The following is a 23,108-nucleotide window of genomic DNA, read 5'->3' as shown; positions in this document are numbered from 1 at the left end:
AAAAAAAACTCGCCCAAATATTTAGCGATCCTGGATCCAAGGACCTCCTGCAACGTTTTGAAATTCCTTGATGCGGTTTCTTGCTTGGGGGGGGGGGGGAAGAACAGAAAGCGTTTTCCCAGTTCTGCCTCTGAGCACTCTCTGCCAAAACTGGAAAACCATCTCAGCACGGTTTGTACGATGCTTAGTTTGATCAGTTAAGTTGTCCTTATGAGAAACTAAAAGCAGGAAGAAAACTGTACCAGTTTAGAGATTTAATCAGCTCATCATTTATTGAGTACAGCAAACTATTATGAGAAGAAATGTGATCAGCTTGTGTTCTGAAGCAAATTGAATGAACCTGAACTTTCAAAATGGAGAATGGAGCGATTATGTATGTTGGTAGCTAAAATTCAATGGTTGCTTTCACAACTCAAAAAAAGCAAAAAAGCAAAAAAAAAAAAACAAAAACCCAACAACAACCACGCAAACAAACCCTAAGGATGTACACATATGGGGAATGTACGTATAAAAATGTTTATACATTATAAAAAAAAAAAACCTTGTTACTTTATATGTATTTTTTTAAAAAAAACTTGTACTGTACTGGGGAAAGTGTGTATGTGAATCCATATATTCAGAGCAAAAGGTATACAGAAATGTTGACTTTAAAACAAATTGGCAAACTGATGTGGAAATAGGAATTATTTTCAACATTGGAAAAACAAAGAATTGGGTGAAGGCAAAAGCAGATGGGTCAACCTGCATTCCAGGTAATTCCAGGAAGCAAATACGGGTAGCCCTTGACTTACAACCACAATCGAGCCCACAATTTCAGTTGCTAAGCGAGACGGTTGTTAAGTGAGTTTTGCCCATTTTACGACCTTTCTTACCACCGTTGTTATAGTGAATCACTGTAGTTGTTAAGTTGCTAGCAAGGTTGTTAAGTAAATCTGGTTTCCCCATTGACTTTGCTTGTCAGAAGGTCACCAAAGGTGACGACTTGACTCAGGAACATTGCGAGTGTCGTAAACATGAGCTCAGTTGCCATGGTGTCTGAATTTGGATCATGTGACCCTGGGGGATGCTGCAACAGTTGCAAGTGTGAAAAACGCATCATAAGTCACTTTTTTTCAGGGCCGTTGTAACTTTGAACGGTCACTAAATGAATTGTTGTAAGTCAAGGGCTAACCCAGTATTATAGATTTGGGGTGCAACCGGAAGGCAAGGCAAAAGTGCTTGAAAGGACCTGTTGAATTCAGGCAACTGAATAGCTGATGTTGCAGGCATACAGACAGGAATGGGATTCAGCCGGTTCGGGTGAACTGGACGCTAATTTTGCATCTGGTTTGCCGAACCGGTAGTCGGAAGGACTGATTGGCCAAGCCCACCCCGCCCCCACCTCTACCAGCAATCTCCACACAGCCCATTCATCATGCCAGGTAAGTGCGGGGCTGGCGCAGAGGCTCTGGGAGGGTGAAAAACGGGCCTCCAGGAAGTTGTGGAAGTCTGGAAACGGGCCTGTTTCCAGCCTTGGGAAGGTCTCCGGATCCCGGGGAGGCCATTTTTCCATTCCGGAGGCTCGAGGGAAGCCTCGAGTAGGCGACGCCCCCATGGCCACACCCACACCCACCCAGCAACCAGCAGAGAACTGGTTGCTAAAAATTTTCAATCCCACCCCTGCGTACAGATGCAAGAAACCTGCCTGCAGATTTTGGGGACAAAGGCTGAAATGTCGGCATCTATAGGGTTAAATCCAACTCTCCGGCCTGAAGGGTGTGTGTGCAAGAGCAGGCAACACAGCCCCTCCTCTGCAGAATATTATGTGTGCGGCCTTTAAAGCATAACTAGCTCAGGGGTCAGCCCAAAATAGCAGCTCTTGGCATATTTTCACCAGCCAGCCAGTGAGATGGTTGCCTCAGAAGCCTTCTCTCTCTCTCCCTCCCTCTTTCTCCCTCTCTATCTCTCTGCTGTGGCTCAGCTACCAAATATCTGCCTAGGGATGCCACAGATCGTATTTCTTTAAGGGAATGCGGCATGGGATGGAAGCGTGGGGGGGGGGGGGAGCGGAGGAATTGCATTGAGGGGACTTATCCTCCGTTGCCTTATCTCCCTCATAGACATGACACTGTCATCAGGAGAAATGTTGGCAGAACAAGAGGAAAAAGGCACGAACTGATGATCATAGTTGGGAGAAACCCTATGAAATGAGATAATTGGAGAGGAAACACAACACTGAGCATGTGGGCTGAGAAAGTTAAAAAAAAAAATTATACAAAGCAGGTTAGGCGGAAGTTTTTAGTACAGGAGGAGGAAGGCAGTGTAAAATCTCAAGCGGTGAAGAAGCTTAAAAGGGGCCTAAGGGAGATGGGTACCAGAATTCTAGATGGGACTATTAGACTTGTAGTTGGTCTGACACTAGTTTTCCAACCCTGTTTTAAAGATAAGCTTACAGAGGATGAAATTAAGTGGAAAAAGAATGGAAAAGGTAGGAGATAATGGAAAAAGAAGGGGTGGAGCAGGAGGAGGAGAAAGATTAAGGCAGCTTCAACTCCTAAAACTTCATTCACATGCTCTAAAATAGAGGATACGCCTTCATTAAGCCACAGATGCATTTTTGAATAAAAAGGAAAGTGTCTAATTAATACAGTGCTTGATAGGATAAAAGTACAATCCTTTACATGACTGGAGTTCAATGGATGTTACTTTCAGGTAAAACAAGTAGGAGGATCGCAGGCTTAATCTTTGGCATCTTCCAGCGTTGGCGTTTTCTCTCCTTTCTGAAAAAAGGATTAGAGGAAGCGAAGGAGCCAGGTGCCTCCGATGACCAGAAGCACAGGCAGAGAGATGTGAGCAGAGGGCAAGGTGGCCCCCGAATTGCAGAAATCGCCATCACAACACTTGTAGGTGGTGACGTAACTGACGCCCACATAGCTCTCGGTATCGTTCTTGCCGCATTTATCCTGTGCGACGCAATTCTTCCTTGTGATGAAATTTTTACCAGCTAGGTGGAACATCAAAAGAAAGAGACATAGGGTGAGAGGTATGGATGGATAACGTTCCCTGCCACCTATACAATACCCTGTTGTTGCATTGTTGGGAACACATAGGGAAAAACGCAGAGCTAAGTTGATTGATCGTTTGATATATCAACGTTACAGACTACACATCTCACTCACTGTTCCAAACTCATAGGTAGGCGGGGAGGAGGGGTCAACTGGGGAACTAGACTTGAGTCCCTGAATAGTTCTCCAAAAGCATAAGCAGGAGTGAAATCCAGCAGGTTCTGACAGGTTCTGGAGAACCGGTAGTGGAAATTTTGAGTAGTTTGGAGAAGCAGCAAATATCACCTCTGGCTGGCCCCAGAGTGGGGAGGGAATGGAGATTTTGCAGTATCCTTCCCCTGCCACGCCCACCAAGCCACGCCCACCAAGCCACACCACACCCACCAAGCCATGCCAACAGAACCAGTAGTAAAAATGTTTGAATTTTACCACTGCACCAAGGGTTGTTTATTCCACAACTACCTATAGTTAACTACATATAACTACATATAACTGCATAACTACATAACTACATATAGGTTCTACTATAGGAGGACCTATTCAGAATATTATTCCAAGAAACAAAATTATGCTTGATAAAGTTCCTAGGGTAAACAGCCGAGGTGAAGACAGGAAGGAAATAAAAAAGAAAAGGAAAGAAAGAAAATCCTTACCAGCAGCTCCCTTGATGACAGCACAAACTTCTCCACTCTCACAGGTGACAGTTGAAGTGTGACAGGGTATACCAAAAATAGTGAATGAACATTTCAGACATTGAAGAGCAGATCCTAAAATGCAAAGGAAAAGTTTTTAAAAATTTTTTTATTTTAAAAAGGAGGGAGATGAAATCAACTCAAGCTGGAATTCACAATACTGGGCCTACCTTTGATGCCACCCTAATTAAAATAATAATAATAATAATTAAGGCTAGAATTGTGCTCCTGCCTGCCTATGCGCGAGTAGATTAATAGGTACCACTTCGGCGTTCTGCGAACCTTTGGCATATAAGCATGCTGGCCACATGACCACAGAAATTGTCTTTGGACAACCGTGGTTCCCTCAGCCAAGAAATGGAGATGAGCACCATGCCTTAAAGTCAGACATACCGTATTTTTCAGAGTATAAAGTGCACCTTCCCTCCGCACAAAAAGTGGCTGAAAATTTAGGTGCATCTTAAGGACTGAATATGGGGGTTTGGGCCTCCCAAATCCGTGTCATGTTTTTGCCCTCCCTGGCCTCCAGAAGCACTCTGCGGTCCTCCGCACGTCTGTTTTTGCCAAAAACGAGCCTGGTTTTGGGCTCCCAAGCCTTCCATGCATCACGTTTTCACCCTCCCTGGCCCCCAGAAGCACTGTGCGGGCCAAAATGGGTGTGTTGTTGGTGAAAATGGGCTTGTTTTTGGTGAAAACAGGACATGCGGAGCACTGCAGAGTGCTTCTGGAGGCCAGGGAGGGCAAAAACACGACATGTGGAGGCCTGTAAAATGAGGTGGGGGAGAGAGATGTAGTTTCAGGCATGCACGAATCATTAATGGAACCTTACAATCAAGTAGAGCAGGGGTGGGTTTCAACCGGTTCGCGACGGTCCCCACGAACCGGTTGGTCGGCGAACTCGGATGTAAGTAACTTCCGGGAACGGCGAAGGGCCCACCCGCCCACCCGCGTTCCTTACCCGGTTTTGACGAGTTCTGCGCTTCCACGCATGCGCAGGACGCATACAGCGCCTGCGCGATCCTCCAGGAGCAGCTGGAGCATCGCACAGAGGCTAGTACGCATGCGTGCGCTGCGCGCGTGCACGAGGACGCCGCCGGCCCCGTTCCAACCGAACCGGTTGGAACAGGGCGAGAAACCCACCCCTGAAGTAGAGCTAGAACTTTTGGTTGTTTGACACATGTCAAGGTTGACACATAATTGCACGTTCAGGAAAAGGCAAATTAAGGAGATAGATGTAGACGTTATGTATCTATGATGAAATCACAGCAGTGATTCTTAAACTGTTTGATTATCCCTTTCCTTAGGCTCAGGTAATGCCATTATCCCCACTAAAAAGCTTAGACTTGGTTGTTTTATACCACTATCTTGGCAGCCACAATAATAAACTAGATCCTTGACTCACAAACAAGCTATTACATTACATCATTACCCTCAGGATATTCCAAATTACCCCCTTGTTAATAACCTGATAAGTTGGTAATTACCCTCAGTTTAACAGCTACAGTCATCCGGGTCAGGGTTGGGCCAAAGGTGCTTTTTCAGGAGCAACTGGACTTTCTTGTTTTACTTTTGAAGATGTTTCGCTTCTCATCCAAGAAGCTTCTTCAACTCTGACAGGATGGTGAGGGAATGGAAGGATTTATATTCCTTGCAGACAGCTGGTCATTTGCATGCTTTTAGAGGGTCGTTGAAGCACTTGGAGTTTATCTGTGTCCTCAGGTTTTTAACTATACAATTTGGGATGAACCCTCTTTAAATAGTGTGGGAGTAGGAATGGATTTCCAGAGGAAAAATTGCTGACTACAGGAACCAGGAGAACCACTCAGGTAACCCTGAGGACACAGATAAATCTCCAAGTCCTTCAATGAGCCTCAAAAAGGATGCAAATGACCAGCTGTCTGCAAGGAATAGAAATCCTTCCATTCCGCACTATCCTAGTCAGAGCTGAAGAAGCTTCTTGGATGAGAAGTGAAACATCTTCAAAAGAAAAAGAAGGAAGCCCAGTTACCTCCTGAAAAAGCACCTTTGGGACTACGGGCAGACAACATTTTTGGGGGGATAATAGCAATCACACTTAAACTTATATACTGCTTCATAGTTGCAGAGGTTTACAGTCAGCATATGGCCCCCAACAATCTGCGTTCTCATTTTACTGACCTTGGAAGGATGGAAGGCTGAATCAACCTTGAGCTGGTCAGAATTGAACTGACTTGAAACTGAACTTGATATATTTTTGTCTTATTGTGTTCCCCTCAACTCACGTTTTCAGAGTTGGCAGAGCACAGAGGCCACACAGAATGGCTTCACCCAATTGGGTTAAAACGCAATTCAATTGTTAAGTGAGTCAGCATATTTTGTGAGCATATCTATAACCAGATGCTACTGAAGAATCCAAGTATCAGGGTGGTTGGATATGATCAAATCAAATCAAATCAAATCCTTTTAATTAGAAGTTTGTTTTGTTGTGAGTTCAGCTGAAAACCCTAAGAAGAGGGTTTTGTGGCCCACCCAGTTAGCAGCTCCAGAAGAGCAGGCAAATCAAAATATAGAGAAGAAGACAAGAGATACCGAGCTTCAGTTTAAAATAATAGCCATTTTAAATTTGCAAATGTGCCCATGAAATTCATTTTTGAATGGCCATCTTACCACAAGCATAACGAGGCTATAGAATTTCTGGGCTCCTAGAAATTTCTGTCAAAGAGTGCAGAGAGAAGCAGATTAATAACAGAATAAGTTGGTTGGAAGGGACCTTGGACGTCTTCTAGTCCAATGCTTTTGCTTTCTCTCAGGCAGGAAACCCTATACCAGTGATGGCTAACATTCTTGTTGTTGTGTGCTGAAAGTGCATGCCTACACTCATAATGCAATGTGCCTGCAACACCCCCCCTCTGCACACACCACTTCCTGCCAGTGGTGGGTTTCAAAATTTTTAGAACCTCTTCTGTAGGTGTGGCCTGCTTTGTGGGAGTGGCTTGGCAGTCATGTGACTGGGTGGGTGTGGCCAATTTGTAAAATGTGGTGAAACTCACTTAACAGCGCTCTTGCTTAGCAACCAAAATGTTGGCTCAAAAACTCTGGCATTTGAAGCACGCAAGTCTTAAAGCTGTCAAGTTACAAGACCTTTGCACCCCTAACCCTTTAGAAAAAAATAACCCAGGGGTGTTCAAACTTGACAGCTTTAAGACTTGTGGACTTCAACTCCCAGAATTCCTCCTCTCGCTCTTCATCTTGATGATGTGCGGACAGGTGGGAGAAGGGAGCTGGAACCGGTTCTAAACGGCACTGTAGATTTGTAGAACCTCTTCTATAGAAGAGCTTAGAACTGGCAGGAACCCACCCCTGGCCCCTGCACCCGTGACCTGTTTTGGGCCCACCAGGCCTCCCTGCAGCCTCCTAGGACCAAAAACGGCCATGGGGCAGGTTAGGGGCACTGCACACACACCCACTCTCTCCCCTAACGCATGTGTGGTAGAGACCCAAAAATCAGCTGGCTAGTGGGAGGTGTGCATACATGTGTGGTGGAGCTGAGCTGGGGCGACGGCTTGCATGCCCGCAGAGAGAGCTCCGGGTGTCACCTGTGGCATGCGTGCCATGAGTTCGCCATCACAGCTTTATACCAATTCAGACAAGTGCAACAAAGATGATAAGGGGCTTAGGGGGTGATGAATGTGAACAGTTAAGGGAGCTAGGTGTGTCTAGATTATAGAAGAGAGGGGATGGAGGCTGGGGAGGAACATGAAAATAATCTTCCAGTACTTGAGGGGCTGTCGTAGAGAAGAGTGGATTGACATTCTCCAAAGCACTAGAGGGCAGGAGAAGAAGCAATGGCTCTCAGTTAAAGAGAGATCGGGAAATAAGGAGGAATTTCCTGACAGTGAGAGCAATTAATTCACAATTAGAGCTGCGGTGGCGCAGTGGTTAGAATGCAGTACTGCAGGCTACTTCTGCTGACTGCCGGCTGACTGCAATTTGGCAGTTCGAATCTCACCATGCTCAAGGTTGACTCAGCCTTCCATCCTTCCGAGGTGGGTAAAATGAGGACCCGGATTGTTGGCGGCTGTATGCTGACTCTGTAAAACCACTTAGAGAGGGCTGTAAAGCATTGCGAAGTGGTATATAAGTCTAAGTGCTATTGCGAATCAATGAAATAGCTTACTTCCCTGAATTGTGGGAGCTCTATCTCTGGAAGTTTTCAAGGAAAGATTGGACAGCCATTTACCCAGGCTGCTATAAGGTCATCTGCCTTGGGCAAGGGGTTGGACTAGAAGACCTCTAAGATTCTTTCCAGCCCTGTGATTCTAGGATTCTGAAGGAGTATATGCATCAATATTGGCTACTTGCTTTTATTATGAATTGCTTATGCTACTATATAATTGTTACTGATTAAACCAATATTTGATACTGCTGGAAATAATTTAATAGGGTTTAAGCTTTGTTATTGGCTTCTGCTTATACTGTTGTATACTGTCAGAAATTAGTTGTTAGGAACTAATTCTAGCTTAGTAAATTGTAACCTTAATACTGGTTGGTATTAGTGCAAAGTTTGTTATCTCACTGCTGTGTCTCGCTTCTATTCTTGGCTTCAAAGCTAGGCATTTTCTTAAAAATATAGAAGAAATTGTTACCCAGGAATAGCAACTCCCATAAATAAAGGAACCAGAAAAGGGAGTTTTCATGCCTCATAATTCATGAAAGCATTCAGCCGAATAAACAATTTGGCCAAAGGGAAGCTGCCTCAATAGATTAGATCGACAGAGACCTAAAGAAATGCTTTAAAGATTATGTTGGTAAGGAACCTTTGTCTCTGATTGGGTAAACTTTGTTTCCATCTGTGTAAAATGTATACAATACTCTGAGCCACTCCTGCAGAAGTGTGGCTATTGCTTGCATGCATTTTGTGTGTTTTGGATATAATTTTGTCACCCAACTTTTGCTATGACCATAAACAAAAGCTGATGCTTTTTGCAAGCCTCCTCTTGAATCTCACTCCCTTTGGCATCTCAGTGGCTCGGGGAAACTTCTGCTACCTAACAATTAGACAATTAGACAACACTAGAACTAGGTTTTTTGTGATTCACTGTTTTTAAGCATGGGAGTTTTATACTGCTGGCCTGATCCACAGTTCTGTCTTCCTCTGAACCCTGCTGCCTGGATATATTGTTCCTCTGGGCCAACAATATATCCTGCCAATTTTAATGGCATTTTGCAACACAATCAGCACTAAAGAATTCACACAGAACCTTTCTTCCAACCCCCTGATCCCCACGCAATCACATGGAAGGCATCTTTTGCATTGGGCCTTCAGGCCTGCCAACACACACACATTATGATATAAATGCCTCTTTAACATTCTGCTGCTTGAAGTTTATTTATTTTTTAACAGATGAAGGCATTTTGAAGCTTTTAAAAACAATACCAGTATTAGAAGGGAAACAAAGAAAACGAGGAAAAATAATAAAGTAAGGAAGAAAATAGAAAAGAAAGAAAGAGCTTAAAGAAGTGGGTCTTGATCTTTTAAATAGCAGCTATAAATGTATTTATATTTAACTATCTAAAATTACATCTGCTTGGAGTTTATTACGCTGGGATTTTTGTCTATGTTTTTGGAATAATAGTGGTATTATCCTATCTTTTTCACAGTTTTAACTGCTTTCTTCCTTATTTGTTTTATTTTGCATTTGTCTATGCTTATATAGAAAATGAACGAGAAATTAAGTCCTAATACTGCAACATTTTTCTTCCTGTAATCGTTAAATGTCTACAGAGATTCTCAATCATCCAGTTCATAGTTGTCCCAAAGGTGCTTTTTTCAAAGGCAACTGGACTTCCTTTGTTCTTCCTTGACTACATTTTGCTTCTCATCCAAGAAGCTTCTTCAGTTCAGCTGAAGAACCGAAGAAGCTTTTTGGATGAGAAGTGAAATGTCTTCAAGGAAAATCCTATAATCATTCTTTCTTCAGCTATAACCATAATATCATCTCCCTCGGATTCTTTCCTAATATTTGCTATAGGAAAAAAAAAGGATAAAAACCTACTGGTTTTATTCCTCCCGGTTTATATATTTTGCAGAGTACAACCCACCATCCAAGTTTGCCTGCCATTTTTGCTGTACTGCCAAGAAAATCTGCCCTCCAAATTAAGAATGCTAAAATCCCAAATCTTCACTGGCCTTAATAGAAGACAGACAAATGCCTAAAGTACATTTACAGCAAGAATCACACATGAGGTTTGTTCTCTCTTGGAGCAAAGCAAACAGAGCAGAGGGGTTTTTTTTTGGGAGCCCGTCAAGCGTTGCCGGAGCAAAATTTGGAAAAACAGGAACAAAAAATAACCCTGCTGCAAACCACAGCTTTTTGAGGAAAACAAACTTCCCAAGGCCCCTGAAAACTATGTTTCCTGCTTGCTCAGGCAGCTTGTTGTTCATCTCTGTGTGGCATCCTCAGATTGAAAGATGAGATGGGAGGAAGAAGAGAACACGAGTTGGTCACACCACTTTTTTTTTCTGTTTTCAGGAAAAAAAAGTAAGTAGCACCTTGAGTCACCCTTTTTTTGTACTAGGAAAATTAAAATGGTTTGTTTGTTCCTTCTGAGGAAAGAATCAGCTGAGGAGGCTGGCTTGTAGTTGGGGGAGCATACAGGTCACTTCTGGTCCCCAGGAGAAGTCTGTAACAGTGATCACACTGATCACACACTCTTTCCCTCCCCCCCCCCAATTTTCCCCTCGAAGAGGAAATGGGTGTGCAAAAGGATTTCCTCCACATCCTGCTGGATCTGTGTTTTCGTTGGGGAATGTCCCAACCAACAAGCTAGAGAATACGAATTGGGGTTGCAAGATGGAAGAAAGAAAAGAATAAAAGAGAAGAGAAGGAAAGAAGAAAAAGGAAAGGAAAGGAATGAAAGAGGGAGGAAAGAAAATAAAATGATCTGTACTGTTATCCCTCTATGCCAGTGGTTCTCAACCTTTCCAATGCCACAACCCTTTAATACAGTTCCTCATGTTGTGGTGACCCCCAACCATAAAATTGGTGTCTCGGTTCCTAAGACCATCGAAAATATGTGTTTTCCGATGGTGTTAGGCAACCCCTGTGAAAGGGTCGTTCGACCCCCAAAGAGGTCCCGACCCATAGGTTGAGAACCACTGGTTTATACCTTTCAGCCATTTTCTAGTTTTCGCTCTTCTTTGTTCTTCCAATCTTCTGTCTGTCAAGCTTCAAAAGACACTTTTACTGTCGCAACTATTATCTCTTCTCAGCTTGCCAACGAACTATGGGGGTGGAGGACAGGGGTAGGCTACAAAAATTTCAGCAACGGGTTCTCTGCCTGGTTGCTGGGTGGGCGTGGCCATGGTGGGCGTGGCCATGGTGGGCGTGGCCTAGTCAGCCTCCTGCACCATGGAAGCCGGGGAGGGGGGGAGGATTTTCATCTTCCCCAGGCTCCGGACTTCTGAAACTTCTGGGAGGTCTGTTTTTCCCCCTCCCCGAGTCTCCGTGCCGGCCTTGCACTTACCTCGCATCCAAAACAGGCCGTGTGGAGACTCCTGGGAGGGGCGGAGAGGGTGGGAGGGTTGAGGTGGAATGGGCGGGGCCAACCAGGGGTGGGATTTGAAGGTTGTCCAAACTCGCCATAACGTTAGCTACGGGTTCTCCCGAACCTGAGTGAACCCGTAGCAGCCCACCCCTGGGAGAGGGAAGGGGTAGATAGACATCAAGATGCCAGCCATGTTCCAGACATCATAGATGAAAGAAGATTTGAAATCTTTTGCCCTAGTTTAGGAAATAATTGCCGGGTTGGGGGTCTGATTCTGCTCTAGGAGTTGAGTGGTGCTAGGCAGTTCTATCCAACTTCATGATCCTACGTGCTAAAAAAACAAATTTTTAATTACTTCATTGGGTGCAGAGTTGATCTTGAAGATGATTCTGTTGTGTCATAATTGCACAGCTGAAAAAAACAGGTCTGCAGGGGCTGGGTTCCTATTATACAGCTTATCCTGATGACTAATTTAACCCATGTTATGAGTTCATATAATACGTCAACCCGCAAGCTTTTTTGCGTGGATTTGCACAATTTTATATGAAAACAACACCCCATTATCAAGATTAAAACTATGCTTATCCTTACAACTGTGCAGTGCTTTGGATTCAGTCTCCAAATGCAAAAGAGAGCAGATTCCACAAAAGAGAGCAGACACCACACCTATCTGCCGTAGCGTGAAACTTAACAGAGGGGACAGTTCCTTTGGGATGTTACAGACCTGTGTTACCAAGGGCACTTCAAAATATTTTCCAGAGTTCAAATTGTAACTGTTGCATGTCTGTAGCTCACATATTAGAATAACAGGGTTGGAAGGGACCTTGGAAGTCTTCTAGTCCAACCCCCTGCTCAGGCAGGAAACCCTATACCATTTCAGACAAATAGTTATCCAGTCTCTTCTTAAAAACTTCCAGCGTTGGGGCATTCACAACTTCTGGAGGCAAGTCATTTCACTGATTAATTGTTCTAACTGTCAGGAGATCTCTCCTAGGTTGCTTCTCTCCTTGAGGAATTTCCAGCCATTGCTCCTTGTCCTATCCTCTTTGGAGAATAGCTTGACTCCCTCTTCTTTGTGGCAGCCCCTGAGATATTGTTGTACATTGTGGTGTGAACCAACCAATGTTGGCCAGCCTTCTATCTTCTAGATGTCTAGGATCTGTTTTTTTGTGTTGTTTTTTTTTGCATTCTTGCTTTTACAATATAGGCTGTTCAAAGTCCCTTGGAGTGGGATGTCCTCTAAATTATTTAATTAGTTCAATCCATCTAGGGCAGGGGTCTCCAAACTTGGCAACTTTTAAGACCTGTGAACTTCAACTCCCAGAATTCCCCAGCCAGAGGAATTCTGGGGGTTGAAGTCCACAACTTTTAAAAGTTGCCAAGTTTGGAGATCCCTGATCTAGGCCATTAATCTAAGGATGAAGATGGTTTTGAAGAATAGCTTCATATTATTAATTCTGTAACAACATAGGTCACATATATTATTTTTCAATCTGAAAAAAGCCACCACCCATCTACGTATAAAAATCAGTATACCCACTGAAATGCGTCCATCAAAGGGTCTACAACAGGGGTGTCAAATTCATGTCCCATGGGCGAGAGGCATCATGCTCTGGCCACGGCTGGTTTAGCAAAGGGGAAAAAAGTCATGGTACGTCATTTGACAGCGCCATGATGATGCAGGTTTGACACCCATGGTGTACAAAAACTCAATTCAGGTAGTCCTCAAGTTACAAATATTCATTGCATGGCCATTTGAAGTTACAACGCCACTGAAAAAAGTGACTTATGACCGGTTTTCACACTTACAACTGCCGCAATATCATGTGATCAAAATTCAGGTGCTTGGCAACTGGCCTGTATTTATGACTGTTGCACTATTTTGGAGTCACATGATCACCATTCGTAACTTTCCTAGTCGGTTTCTGACAAGCAAAGTCAAGGGAGGAAACCAGGTTGGCTTTACAACCACGTGATTTACTTAAAAACCACAGTGATTCGTTTAGCAACTCTGGCACAAAAGTCGTAAAATGGGGCACAACTCACTTAACAACAGATTTGCCTAGGAACAGAAATTCTGGGTTCAATTGTCATCATAGGTCGAGGATCACCTGTACTTCCATGATTGTATCTTCCTCCCAAAAGCCATAACAAACATGTCCTAATCTCCTGTTTTTTTTTTTTTTACGGCAAATACAGGTAGTCCTCAATTTATGACCACGATTATGTTGTTAAGTGAAAAAATTGTTAAGTGTCCCATTTTGCGACTTTTCTTGCCACATGTATTAATTGAATTACTGCTGTTGTTAAATGAGTAACATGGTTGTTAAGTGAACCTGGGTTCTCCATTGACTTTGCAGGTCAGGAGGCCGCAAAATGACCTCTTGGACTGCCATAAATATGAGTCAGTGGTCAAGAATCTGAACGTAAATCAGCTGATGCAAGGGTCGTAAGTGTGAAAAATGGTCATAGGTCACTATTTTCAGGGCCCTTGTAAATTCGAACGGTCACTAAATGAACTGTAAGTTGAGGACTACCTGTATGACTTTCTTAGCCTTTTCTGTTCCCTGATGTAGATACATACTATTTATGTCAAGACTTCATAAAACTTCAAGTTCAACCATCAGGCTTTCCTCAAAGGATCCTGGTAATAGTAGTTTTGGAAAGAATTAGCTGAAGGAACATCCCAAGATAACCCCACCTCTGAGAACTACAATTCCCAGCCTTCCCTTGGGAGACAAAATAACTATTCTAGTGTCAGGCCTGGGAGCCAGCTTTTGCATTGGGCCTTCAGGCCTGCCACATTTAATGCTGTGGGGAAATGGGAGGGGGGATTACATGGAGTAGGGGAAATATATAGTCATAATAACATTCTTTTCTCAGAGAGTCAAGGTCATCTTTCCCTGCAGCTGCGATGATGTAACTGGGAGGCATCTCCAGTTTTGGATGGTGCCTGATTGGATCATGAGGGTGCTGGGCAGGGACGTGAACTTTCATTTGGGTGGGGAAAAACCTGGAAGCTTTCAGATTCGGGTTTTCCCAGATGTGCCAATATGACATCTCTAATAAAATGGAGCTTTGAGGAAACTCAAGACTCGGAGTCATCTTTGGTTGGGGGTGTTACTTGAAATCCTGACATCTAGCAGTTCATCTCTACAGGATTAGATATGTGGCTTCTTGTAATCATCTGATTACACCTTCTGATCCATGTAAGATGGTCTGCTTTGACTTGCCTATTTCCATTTACCACAGGAGTGAAGCTAATTTTAAAAAAAATGTGGAAGAGCAGGGTGTGGCTGTGTCTAATAGGAAGGACTGAACCAATACATTTCATTAAATGGGAGCAAAAGAATCACACAGTGAGGAGCCAAGGAGAAAAAAAAAAGGTTGGATAGGATTTTATGTGTCTGAATCATCAGTAAACATACAGCTTTGCCGAATTTGTGGAAAAGACATCCACTCAGCTCTATGATGGGGTTTTTAAACTTGTTAGTGACAACAAGTAATCAGGTGTGGTGCGAACACACTTATGAAAGTTTATGAAAGCAAGCAAGCAGTGTTGCTTTGCGAAGTGAAAAACGGGCTGGAGAGGTTGTGTATGTGTGGGAGAAAAAAAATGCAACTTATGAAACTTCTTCTCAGAGGTGTAAAAGATTTTCAAGAGCATTGTTGGCATTCCTCTGGGAACTAGGAGTGGTTTGGTTGGGTAAATCCATAGAAGAGTTAAAATAATTTTCCTTTTTCCTCTCTTTCTTTTAAACCATAGCAATTAAGGTAATGAAGCAGGCAAGGGATGATGTGGATGATTCATTTTTCTGTTGTTGTTTTGAGTTGCTTCTCTCTCTCTCTCTCTCTCTCTCTCCCTCCCTTCCTCCCTCCCTCCCCTCCCTTTTTCTCTCTCCTTCTCTTCTTCTCCTTTTCTTTCAGGCAGTATTGGAAGAAATGTCCTTCTGGGTTCAGTTACAAGTGGGGAAAAGGACACTGGATTTATGGAAATTGCTTGGAAAGGTGGTTTTAATGGACAGGATCACAAGGTGGCGCAGTGGTTAAATGCAGCACTGCAGGCTACTGCTAGATCAGCAGGTCAGCGGTTCAAATCTCACCGGCTCAGGGTTGACTCAGCCTTCCATCCTTCCGAGGTGGGTAAAATGAGGACCCAGATTGTTGGGGGCAATATGCTGACTCTCTGTAAACCGCTTAGAGAGGCCTGAAAGGCCTATGAAGCGGTATATAAGTCTACTGCTATTGCTATTGCTATTGCTATGGTTTGAGGTCCTGGGGGAAAAGGGGATGCTTGCCTCGAAGATGTTGAAGAAGAAAAAAAGAGAGCCATTTTGCTGAGAGTCCCTGGGTTTTATGCCCTCTGTTGGGCCCTCCTGCTCCTGGGCAAGAAATGCACTCTGGTTGGCCTCTCATGGAGCCATACAGGGGAGACCCTGTAGGCTGTACTTTTGAGTCCAAATTTGGTTGAGCCTTGCAAGGTGGTGATCCCAAAGGGCTTTGGGATTCCTATTATGGCTCTGCCTGTAGATCTTCGTTATGTAGAATAGACTGGCCCAGGCCTTAATGGCCCATTGACAAATTGGGGGGGGGGCTATTAAGAGTGAGTCTTTTTGTTAGGTATAATTACTGATTGTACATTTATAGAGACTAACCTGATTTTGCATTTTTTTTTTCAGTTTCATTTGTATTTGAATGTATGGCGCCCAGGTGCCACACTGTTCACGCATTAATTTTACATTTTTATAAAAAACAAAAATATAAAATACTTAAAAATAAAAAGAATTAAAATATAGGGAGTCCTTGGCTTATGACCACAATTGAGGCCAAAACTTCTGTTGCTGAGTGCGACAGTGATGAAGTGAGTTTTGCCCCATTTTGTGACCTTCCTTGCCACAGTTGTTAAGTAAATCACTGCAGTTGTTATGTTAGCAACACATGTTCTATGCAGGTGGTCCCTCGACTTGCAAGAGTTCATTTAGTGACCGTTGAGAGTTACAACGGCACTGAAAAAAGAGACTTATGATCATTTTTTGCATCCCCATGGTCACATGATCAAAATTCCGATGCTTGGCAATGGACTCAGACTTATGATGGTAACATGTCCCGGGGTCATTCTTCTGACAAGCAAAGTCCATGTAGAAACCAGTTTCATTTAAAAAACTGTGCTATTAATTTAACAGCTGCAGTGATTTACTTAACAAATGCAGCAAGAAAAGTTAGGACCGTGGTCGTAAGTCGAGGACTGCCTGTATTGGTGCATTTCAGTTGAGACCTGGTGAAAAAGTTTGCTCCTGTTTATACTGAAGGAAGAAAAGAGTGACAGTCTTATGGTTTAGCAAAATGTATTTTGGTTTTCCCCCACAGAACAATGGTAGGAGAACAAAGAAGACTTTGATTGATTTCCCTGTTATTCATATCTCACAGGTCTGGAACAATCATTCATGTCTCAGGGGCGGTGGCATCTAAATTTTGCCTGCTTCCCGCCTGTTTCTCATCACCAGTGAATGGAAACAATTTGCTGTTTTCACAGTTTCTACTTGAATGGTTGAAAACAATGATTTCCCTCGGAATCGCTGGAGGAGAACGGGAATGGCCAACTTTCTAAGTAACTCTGGCTTCAGGTTAAAAAAGGGGCAAGGTGAATGCTTCCCCATCCAGTGATTACACAGTAAATAATACCATAATGCCACTTCTCTTACCAGTGGACATGAAGAAACTACAATCCTTATCAAGGGAAGAGGAACCTCACCTCAGTACATCCTGCACAGAAGAGTGTTGCCTCTTAACCTTTCTTAGCATTAGAACAGGGCAGTGGTGGGTTCTTACCAGTTCAGACTGGCTCGGATTGAACCGGTAATGGTTTGGCAGCCTAGGTTGCTGGAACTGGCAGTGACTCAGGCCTGCCACGCCCCTGAACCAGTTCTCTTGTTTTTTGCTTCTGCGCACATGCAGAAAATTTTTTATTGCACTGTGCATGTGCGTGCAAAGCGCATACGCACGCATGTGAGCGAACCAGCAGTAGTGCCTGCCGGAACCCACCCTTGGATCAGGGGTGTCAAACTCGAGGATGTCAAGTCAAGTGACTTTGGGTGGCCTGCAATGTCAAAAATTGCAATATACTGCATTTTTCGGAGTATATAAGACATACCATATAAGATGCACCAAGGTTTTGAAGTTTATTGTTGGAATAAATCATTACAGCAAAGAATTGGCTGTTAAATTATTTGAATCCCACCACTGCACGGGATTTGTGTTGGGGCAGCTGTTTTTACACTCTGCAAACCTCCCAAAAACTGCCTGTTGTTCGCGAAAACGGCCCTGTGATTTTTTTTTTCAAAAAAGGGCATGAATAGCCCTTAGGAGGCTTGTAGAGTGCTCCGAGGGGTGGGGTGGCCCCCAAAAAGGAGCAAAAAAAGAGCATGGATAACCTTTAGGAAGCTTATAGAGTGCTCCCGAGGGTTGGGGGGGGGGCAAAATTGAGCAAATAACGGCCGATTTTTTGCTAATTTCTCCCTTCCCCAGCCCTCAGGAGCTCTCTGAAAGCCTCCTACAGGCTCTGCGTGGCGATTTTGGTGAAGTGGGCGGGGTTTCAGGAGGCAAAAAAATGCTGTATTCAGTGTATAAGACGCACCAAGATTTTCAGCCTCTTTTTTGAGAGAAAAAAAGTCCGCCCTTATACTCCGAAAAATATGGTAAATGAATTAGAACAGGGGTTTCAAACTCAAGGAATAGGGGTGGGGCCGGCCTCGAAACAGCAAAGGACCAGCCCGTGGTGCCTCTGCTAAGGAAAACGGAGCTCAGGGGGAGCTGAGCCCCCCCCCCCCCACTTTGTTTTCACTGGCAGAGGGCTGCAGGAGGCCGTCCAGGCTGAAAACAGTGTGCAGTGGGGGAGGGGCGTAGACTGCCCCCCAGGCTCTGTTTTTTTCTGGAAGAGGCCTATCAAAACAAACTAAGAACAAAACAAAAGGAGAAATGTCCCCCCTTTGGCATTTGAGAATGCAAGAAGAGACAGGAAAGGAGAAAGGGAAAGAGGAAAGACAAAGGGGAAAAAGGAAAGATGAGAAGAGAGCAAGGAAGGAAAAATAAGGAAAGGGGAGGAGGAGGAAGAAAGGAGAATGAAGAGGGAAGGAAAAAGAAGAAAAGGAAGGAAGGAAGATTATAATGAGAATGAGGGAGGGTCTTAGGGAAGTCCTGCCTTAGCACTTGGCCACCACAGCTGCCCCCAACACAAGTCCCGTGCAGTGGTAGGATTCAAATAATTTAACAGCCGATTCTCTGCTCTAATGATTTCTTCCAAAAACCAGTTCAACAAACTGCTCAGAAACTTAACAACCGGTTCTCCCGAAGTGGTGTGAACTAGCTGAATCTCACCACTGGTCCCGTGATACGCCCACCACAAACATGTCCCCCTGCCATGACCACCATGGCCACGCCCATCCCGGCCCCCTGAGGTCAAACACAAGCCTGATGCGGCCCTCAATGAAATCGAGTTTGACACCCCTGCATTACATAAACATTTGATCTTGATTTAGATTGCCAGGTGGCGAAAGATAGGTGGTGAGAACATTTCTGATTGGGATATCAAATATCTAGTTTCAGGTTTTCATTGCGTTCAACTTGAAGATTCGTATTTGGGCCACTGAAATTCTGGCAAGTGCTGAGATCTGTGTCCTTTTTTATAACTTAGGGGACAAGCCAGTTCCCTAAGTCTGACTGACATTGTGGACTGAGAGAGAGAGAGAGAGAGAGAGTCACTGGCCCAAACTCACCCAGCCAGCTTTCATGCCTAAGACAGGCCTAGAACTCATGGTCTCTTGGTTTCTAGCTTGGTACCCTAACCACTAGACCCTTTTCTTCTTTGACTTTAATTAGTTTTGTGACCTCTCAAATATCAACCTTGAATGTCTTGTTCTGGTAGACCAGTAGAAATTGTTTTATCAGGGGAGACACGATAGCAGTGTTCCAATATTTGAGGAGCTGCCACATAAAAAGAGGGGGTCAAGCTATTTTCCAAGGCACCTGAAGGCCAGACAAGGAATAATGGATGGAAACTGATCAAGGAGAGATTCAACCTAGAAATAAGGAGGAATTTTCTGCCAGTGAGAGCAATCAACCAACAGAACAGCTTGCCTTCAGAAGTTGTGGGACCTTCATCCCTGGAAGTTTTCAAGAAGAGACTGGGCTGCCATTTCTCAGAACTGGTGTAGGGTCTCCTGCTTGGGCGTGGGGGTTGGACTAGATGACCTACAAAGTCCCTTCCAACTTCTGTTAATTTAATAAAGTTTCCTTCGAGTTAATAAAGATAAAGGTTGCCCCTGTCCAGCTGTGTACAACTCCAGAGGGGGATGCCCATGTCTGTTTCTTAGCCAAGGAAGCTGCCATTGTCCAAATATATTCCTGAGGTTACATGGCCACCATGACTATACCCCGAAGTGCATGGAATGCTGTTACCATCCCACTGAGGTGGTACCTATTTATCTACTCACATTTGCATGCTTTTGAACTGCTAGGTTAGCTGGAACTGGGGCAGATTAATGGGAACTCACCCCATCATGCAGCACTTGGGGCCTGAATACAAGCTATCCATTTTCCAGCTGACAAGCTCAACTGAGCCATTGCGCCCCCTATTGAGTTAATAGTGAATTCAATATTTTCAGATAAGTTGGTAGGAGGACCTATCCCACTTTTGCCAACTTGTGTAAGATTCACAAAACCAGAAAGATTTCACCAGGCTTCGCTTTCACGCACAATGTAGCACCGGACGTTTGGCCCATTTCTGGCCTCCAGAGCCTGGGGAGGCTATTTTTGCCCTCCCAGAGACTCGAGGAAAGCCTCCAGAGCCCGGGGAGGGCAAAAATGCCCCCGCCCCCCGTGGTGCAAGAGGCTGACTAAGCCACACCCACCATGGCCACGCCTATCCAGCAACCGGGCAGAGAACCTCTTGCTAAAATTTTGGAAGCACACCCCTGGGAGTATCCTGAATTTTTAGTAGGAATGGCTGGTGTTAGGAGGCAAAAAGACACAGGGCCTCTTTTAAACCAAACCAATCCCTGATCATAAGGCTTCTTATGTAAGAAGAATGTTGTTTACCAACAGGGTATGGCAAGTTGCTTCACATGGAGCTCCAAGGCTGGTGGAGTGACCACACCCATATCCACAGGAAAGCTGGAGAAGATATTTGCTAGAGACCCCTCGCCAACATTAATCATGCCAAATGGACCACAGCCTAGTAGTATATTACATAGACTGGAATTCCCTGAGGAATTGGGATTCCATGTACACTCCCCACTTTCATTTGGTGGATATAAAAAAAAATACCATTCCACGCCCAAACAAATTTGATGGCTCCAACTTTTCTTCACTGGTGTTTCTTTTCTACAGTTGCTACAGCCAAAGAAAGTTCTGGATGCAAATCTTTTCCCAGGATGAACAGGTTTCTTTAATTATCTCACCTGTTTCCTTATGATATTGTTAGCCTGCAGGCAAGGAAACTTGTTTTGGACATTGTTAAGTTACGAAACTGTTACTCCAACTGAAGATCATCCAATCATTTTCAAGAAGTTATTTCCACATTAGGCAAAGCCAGCATTTGCAAAACTACCGTGGGGAGAGGCAAATAAAATATCCTGCCTGAAATTAGACTGTGTGAGGTTTTGCAACTAGATCACCCACAGGGTTCTATTTTAAGCCTCAGGTCATTTGCTATAAAGTTGATTTGCTGTCTTGGGGTCTGGGATGAAGATTTATCTATGTATCAAAACATCCCCCCCCCCCTCCTTAATGGATTTAAGTTGGCCCTTTATTAAAAAAAACTAAATTAAGTCATTGACTTTTATACATTTCATGGGTGTTTGGCTAGGAGAAAACGCATTTAGGCTGAGTTCTGTTTCCAATTTCACCTATTTTTTAAAAAAGAACAATGAATCTGTTGCACAATAATAGAATAGAATAGCAGAGTTGGAAGGGACATTGGAGGTCTTCTAATCCAACCCCCTGCCTAGGCAGGAAACCCAACAACACTTCAGACAAATGATTATCCCACATCTTCTTTAAAATGTCCAGTGTTGGGGCATTCACAACTTCTGGAGGCAGGTTGTTCCGCTGTCAGGAAATTTCTCCTCAGTTCTAAGTTGCTTCTCTCCTTGGTTATTTTCCACCCATTGCTTCTTGTTCTACCCTCAGGTGCTTTGGAGAATAGCTTGACTTCCTCTTCTTTGTGGCAACCCCTGAGATATTGGGACATCGCTATCATGTCTCGCGTAGTCCTTTTCATTAAACTAGACATACCCAATTGTTGCTATTTAGGAGTAACACCAAAAACTACATCAATTTAATGTGAAACAATGATATTCTCACTTCCTTATATATATACTGAATCCCCCCTCCTCCCCACAAACCAAGATTCAGGCTTTATTGAATTTGCAGCGCAGTTTGCAACTCAATAAGAAGTACGCACAGAAGGGAAAAGTACACTCAAAATATATGTGATAATGGAGCGGGCAGAGAAAAAAAGTATACAATGCTAGATAAGGTTCTTTCCAAATGTATATATTAAGAAAAATGTAAGCAATTAATTTAAAGGCATGTTATCTTTTTAAGATCAGCTCAGGAACTGAGACAGAATAAACTTAAGAATAAACTTAAGGTGTGACAAAAGGAGAAGCTGGCTGAAACACATCTCCCTGTTTTTGAGAAAACAACAGAAGGGCAGGACAAGAAGCAATGGGTGGAAACTAAACAAGGAGAGAAGCAACTTGGAATTGAGGAGAAATTTCCTGACAGTTAGAACAATGAATCAGTAAAACAACGCCTCCAGAAGTTGTGAATGCTCCAACACTGGAAGTCTTTAAGAAGATGTTGGATAGCCATTTGTCTGAAACGGTATAGGGTTTCCTGCCTAGGCAGGGGTTGGACTAGAAGATCTCCAAGGTCCCTTCCAACTCTGTTAGTCTATTCTATTCTATTCTATTCTTTTTTCCCCCTATATAAGGTGCTCATTTATGTGCATACCTTAGAGATCTGCTACTAAACCTGATCTTCTTGTTTTGACTGTAAAAGAGAGAGCGAGACAGACAGAGACAGAGGCACACACACACACAAACTGATCAAACAAAGTAACGGAAAGGTGATAAAAGGAGGAAAAAAAGAAGTGACGGATAAGGTCTTCATAGGCAAAACCAGAGAACTCTGCACCGCGACGGATTGTCCCTCTTACCAATGGTGATACAAGCCAGCACCACAGCGCAGAGTCCAAGCAGCTTCCCCATGGCTAAGTTGATGCACTGACGGATAGAAGGATAGCGATGTTATTCCAGCAGGGCGACAGCTCCGAGTGCCTGAAGAGTCTCCCTCCCCCTCAGCTCCCCCATCCTTTCTATATATCCACGTGATACGCCCCACCTTCCCGAGCTCGAATTGGCCGACTGGATAGCTCCGGAGTAAAATGCCGCCCTTCAGCTACGGGTGTGATCCTTGGGAGGCAGAAAAGTTACAGGGAAAGAGTGAGTCAGAAATGGGATCGTGGGGGGAGAGAGAAAGGGAGAGGGAGAAAGAGGGAGAGGGGATGGAAAAGAAAGATTGAAAGAAAAAGAGGAGAAAGAAAGAAAAAGAAAGGAAGGAAAGGAAAAGAAAAGAAAGAGTAAGAAATAGTACAAAAAATAGAAAAAGAAAACAGGCAAAGAAATGGATAATAGAATAACAGAGTTGGAAGGGACCTTGAAGGTCTTCTAGTCCTACTTAGGGAGGAAACCCTACCCCACTTCAGACAAATGGATCTCCAACATCATCTTAAAAACTTCCAGTGTTGGAAGCATTCACAACTTCTGGAGGCAAGCTGTTCCAC

General features: G+C 43.8%; 1 protein-coding gene across 1 annotated transcript; it reads right to left on the bottom strand.

Annotated features, from left to right (window-relative positions):
- Positions 1-245: 245 nt before the first annotated feature.
- Positions 246-22,634, bottom strand: LOC148047818 (sperm acrosome membrane-associated protein 4-like). The gene is made up of 3 exons (XM_087708493.1): positions 22,482-22,634; positions 3,698-3,811; positions 246-2,983 (listed from the first exon to the last, which is right to left on the bottom strand). The coding sequence occupies exons 1-3, from the start codon at positions 22,531-22,533 to the stop codon at positions 2,772-2,774; spliced, it is 378 nt and encodes a 125-aa protein (XP_087564619.1). The 5' UTR covers positions 22,534-22,634; the 3' UTR covers positions 246-2,771.
- Between the last annotated feature and the right edge of the window lie 474 nt (positions 22,635-23,108).

The sequence above is a fragment of the Thamnophis sirtalis genome, unplaced genomic scaffold (genome assembly GCF_051295495.1).
Source record: "Thamnophis sirtalis isolate CommonGarterSnake01/CBP01778 unplaced genomic scaffold, rThaSir2_p1.2 scaffold_3, whole genome shotgun sequence".
Classification (NCBI taxonomy): domain Eukaryota; kingdom Metazoa; phylum Chordata; class Lepidosauria; order Squamata; family Natricidae; genus Thamnophis; species Thamnophis sirtalis.
Note: the sequence above shows the minus strand (reverse complement) of the source record. Positions and strands in the feature narration are given on the sequence as shown.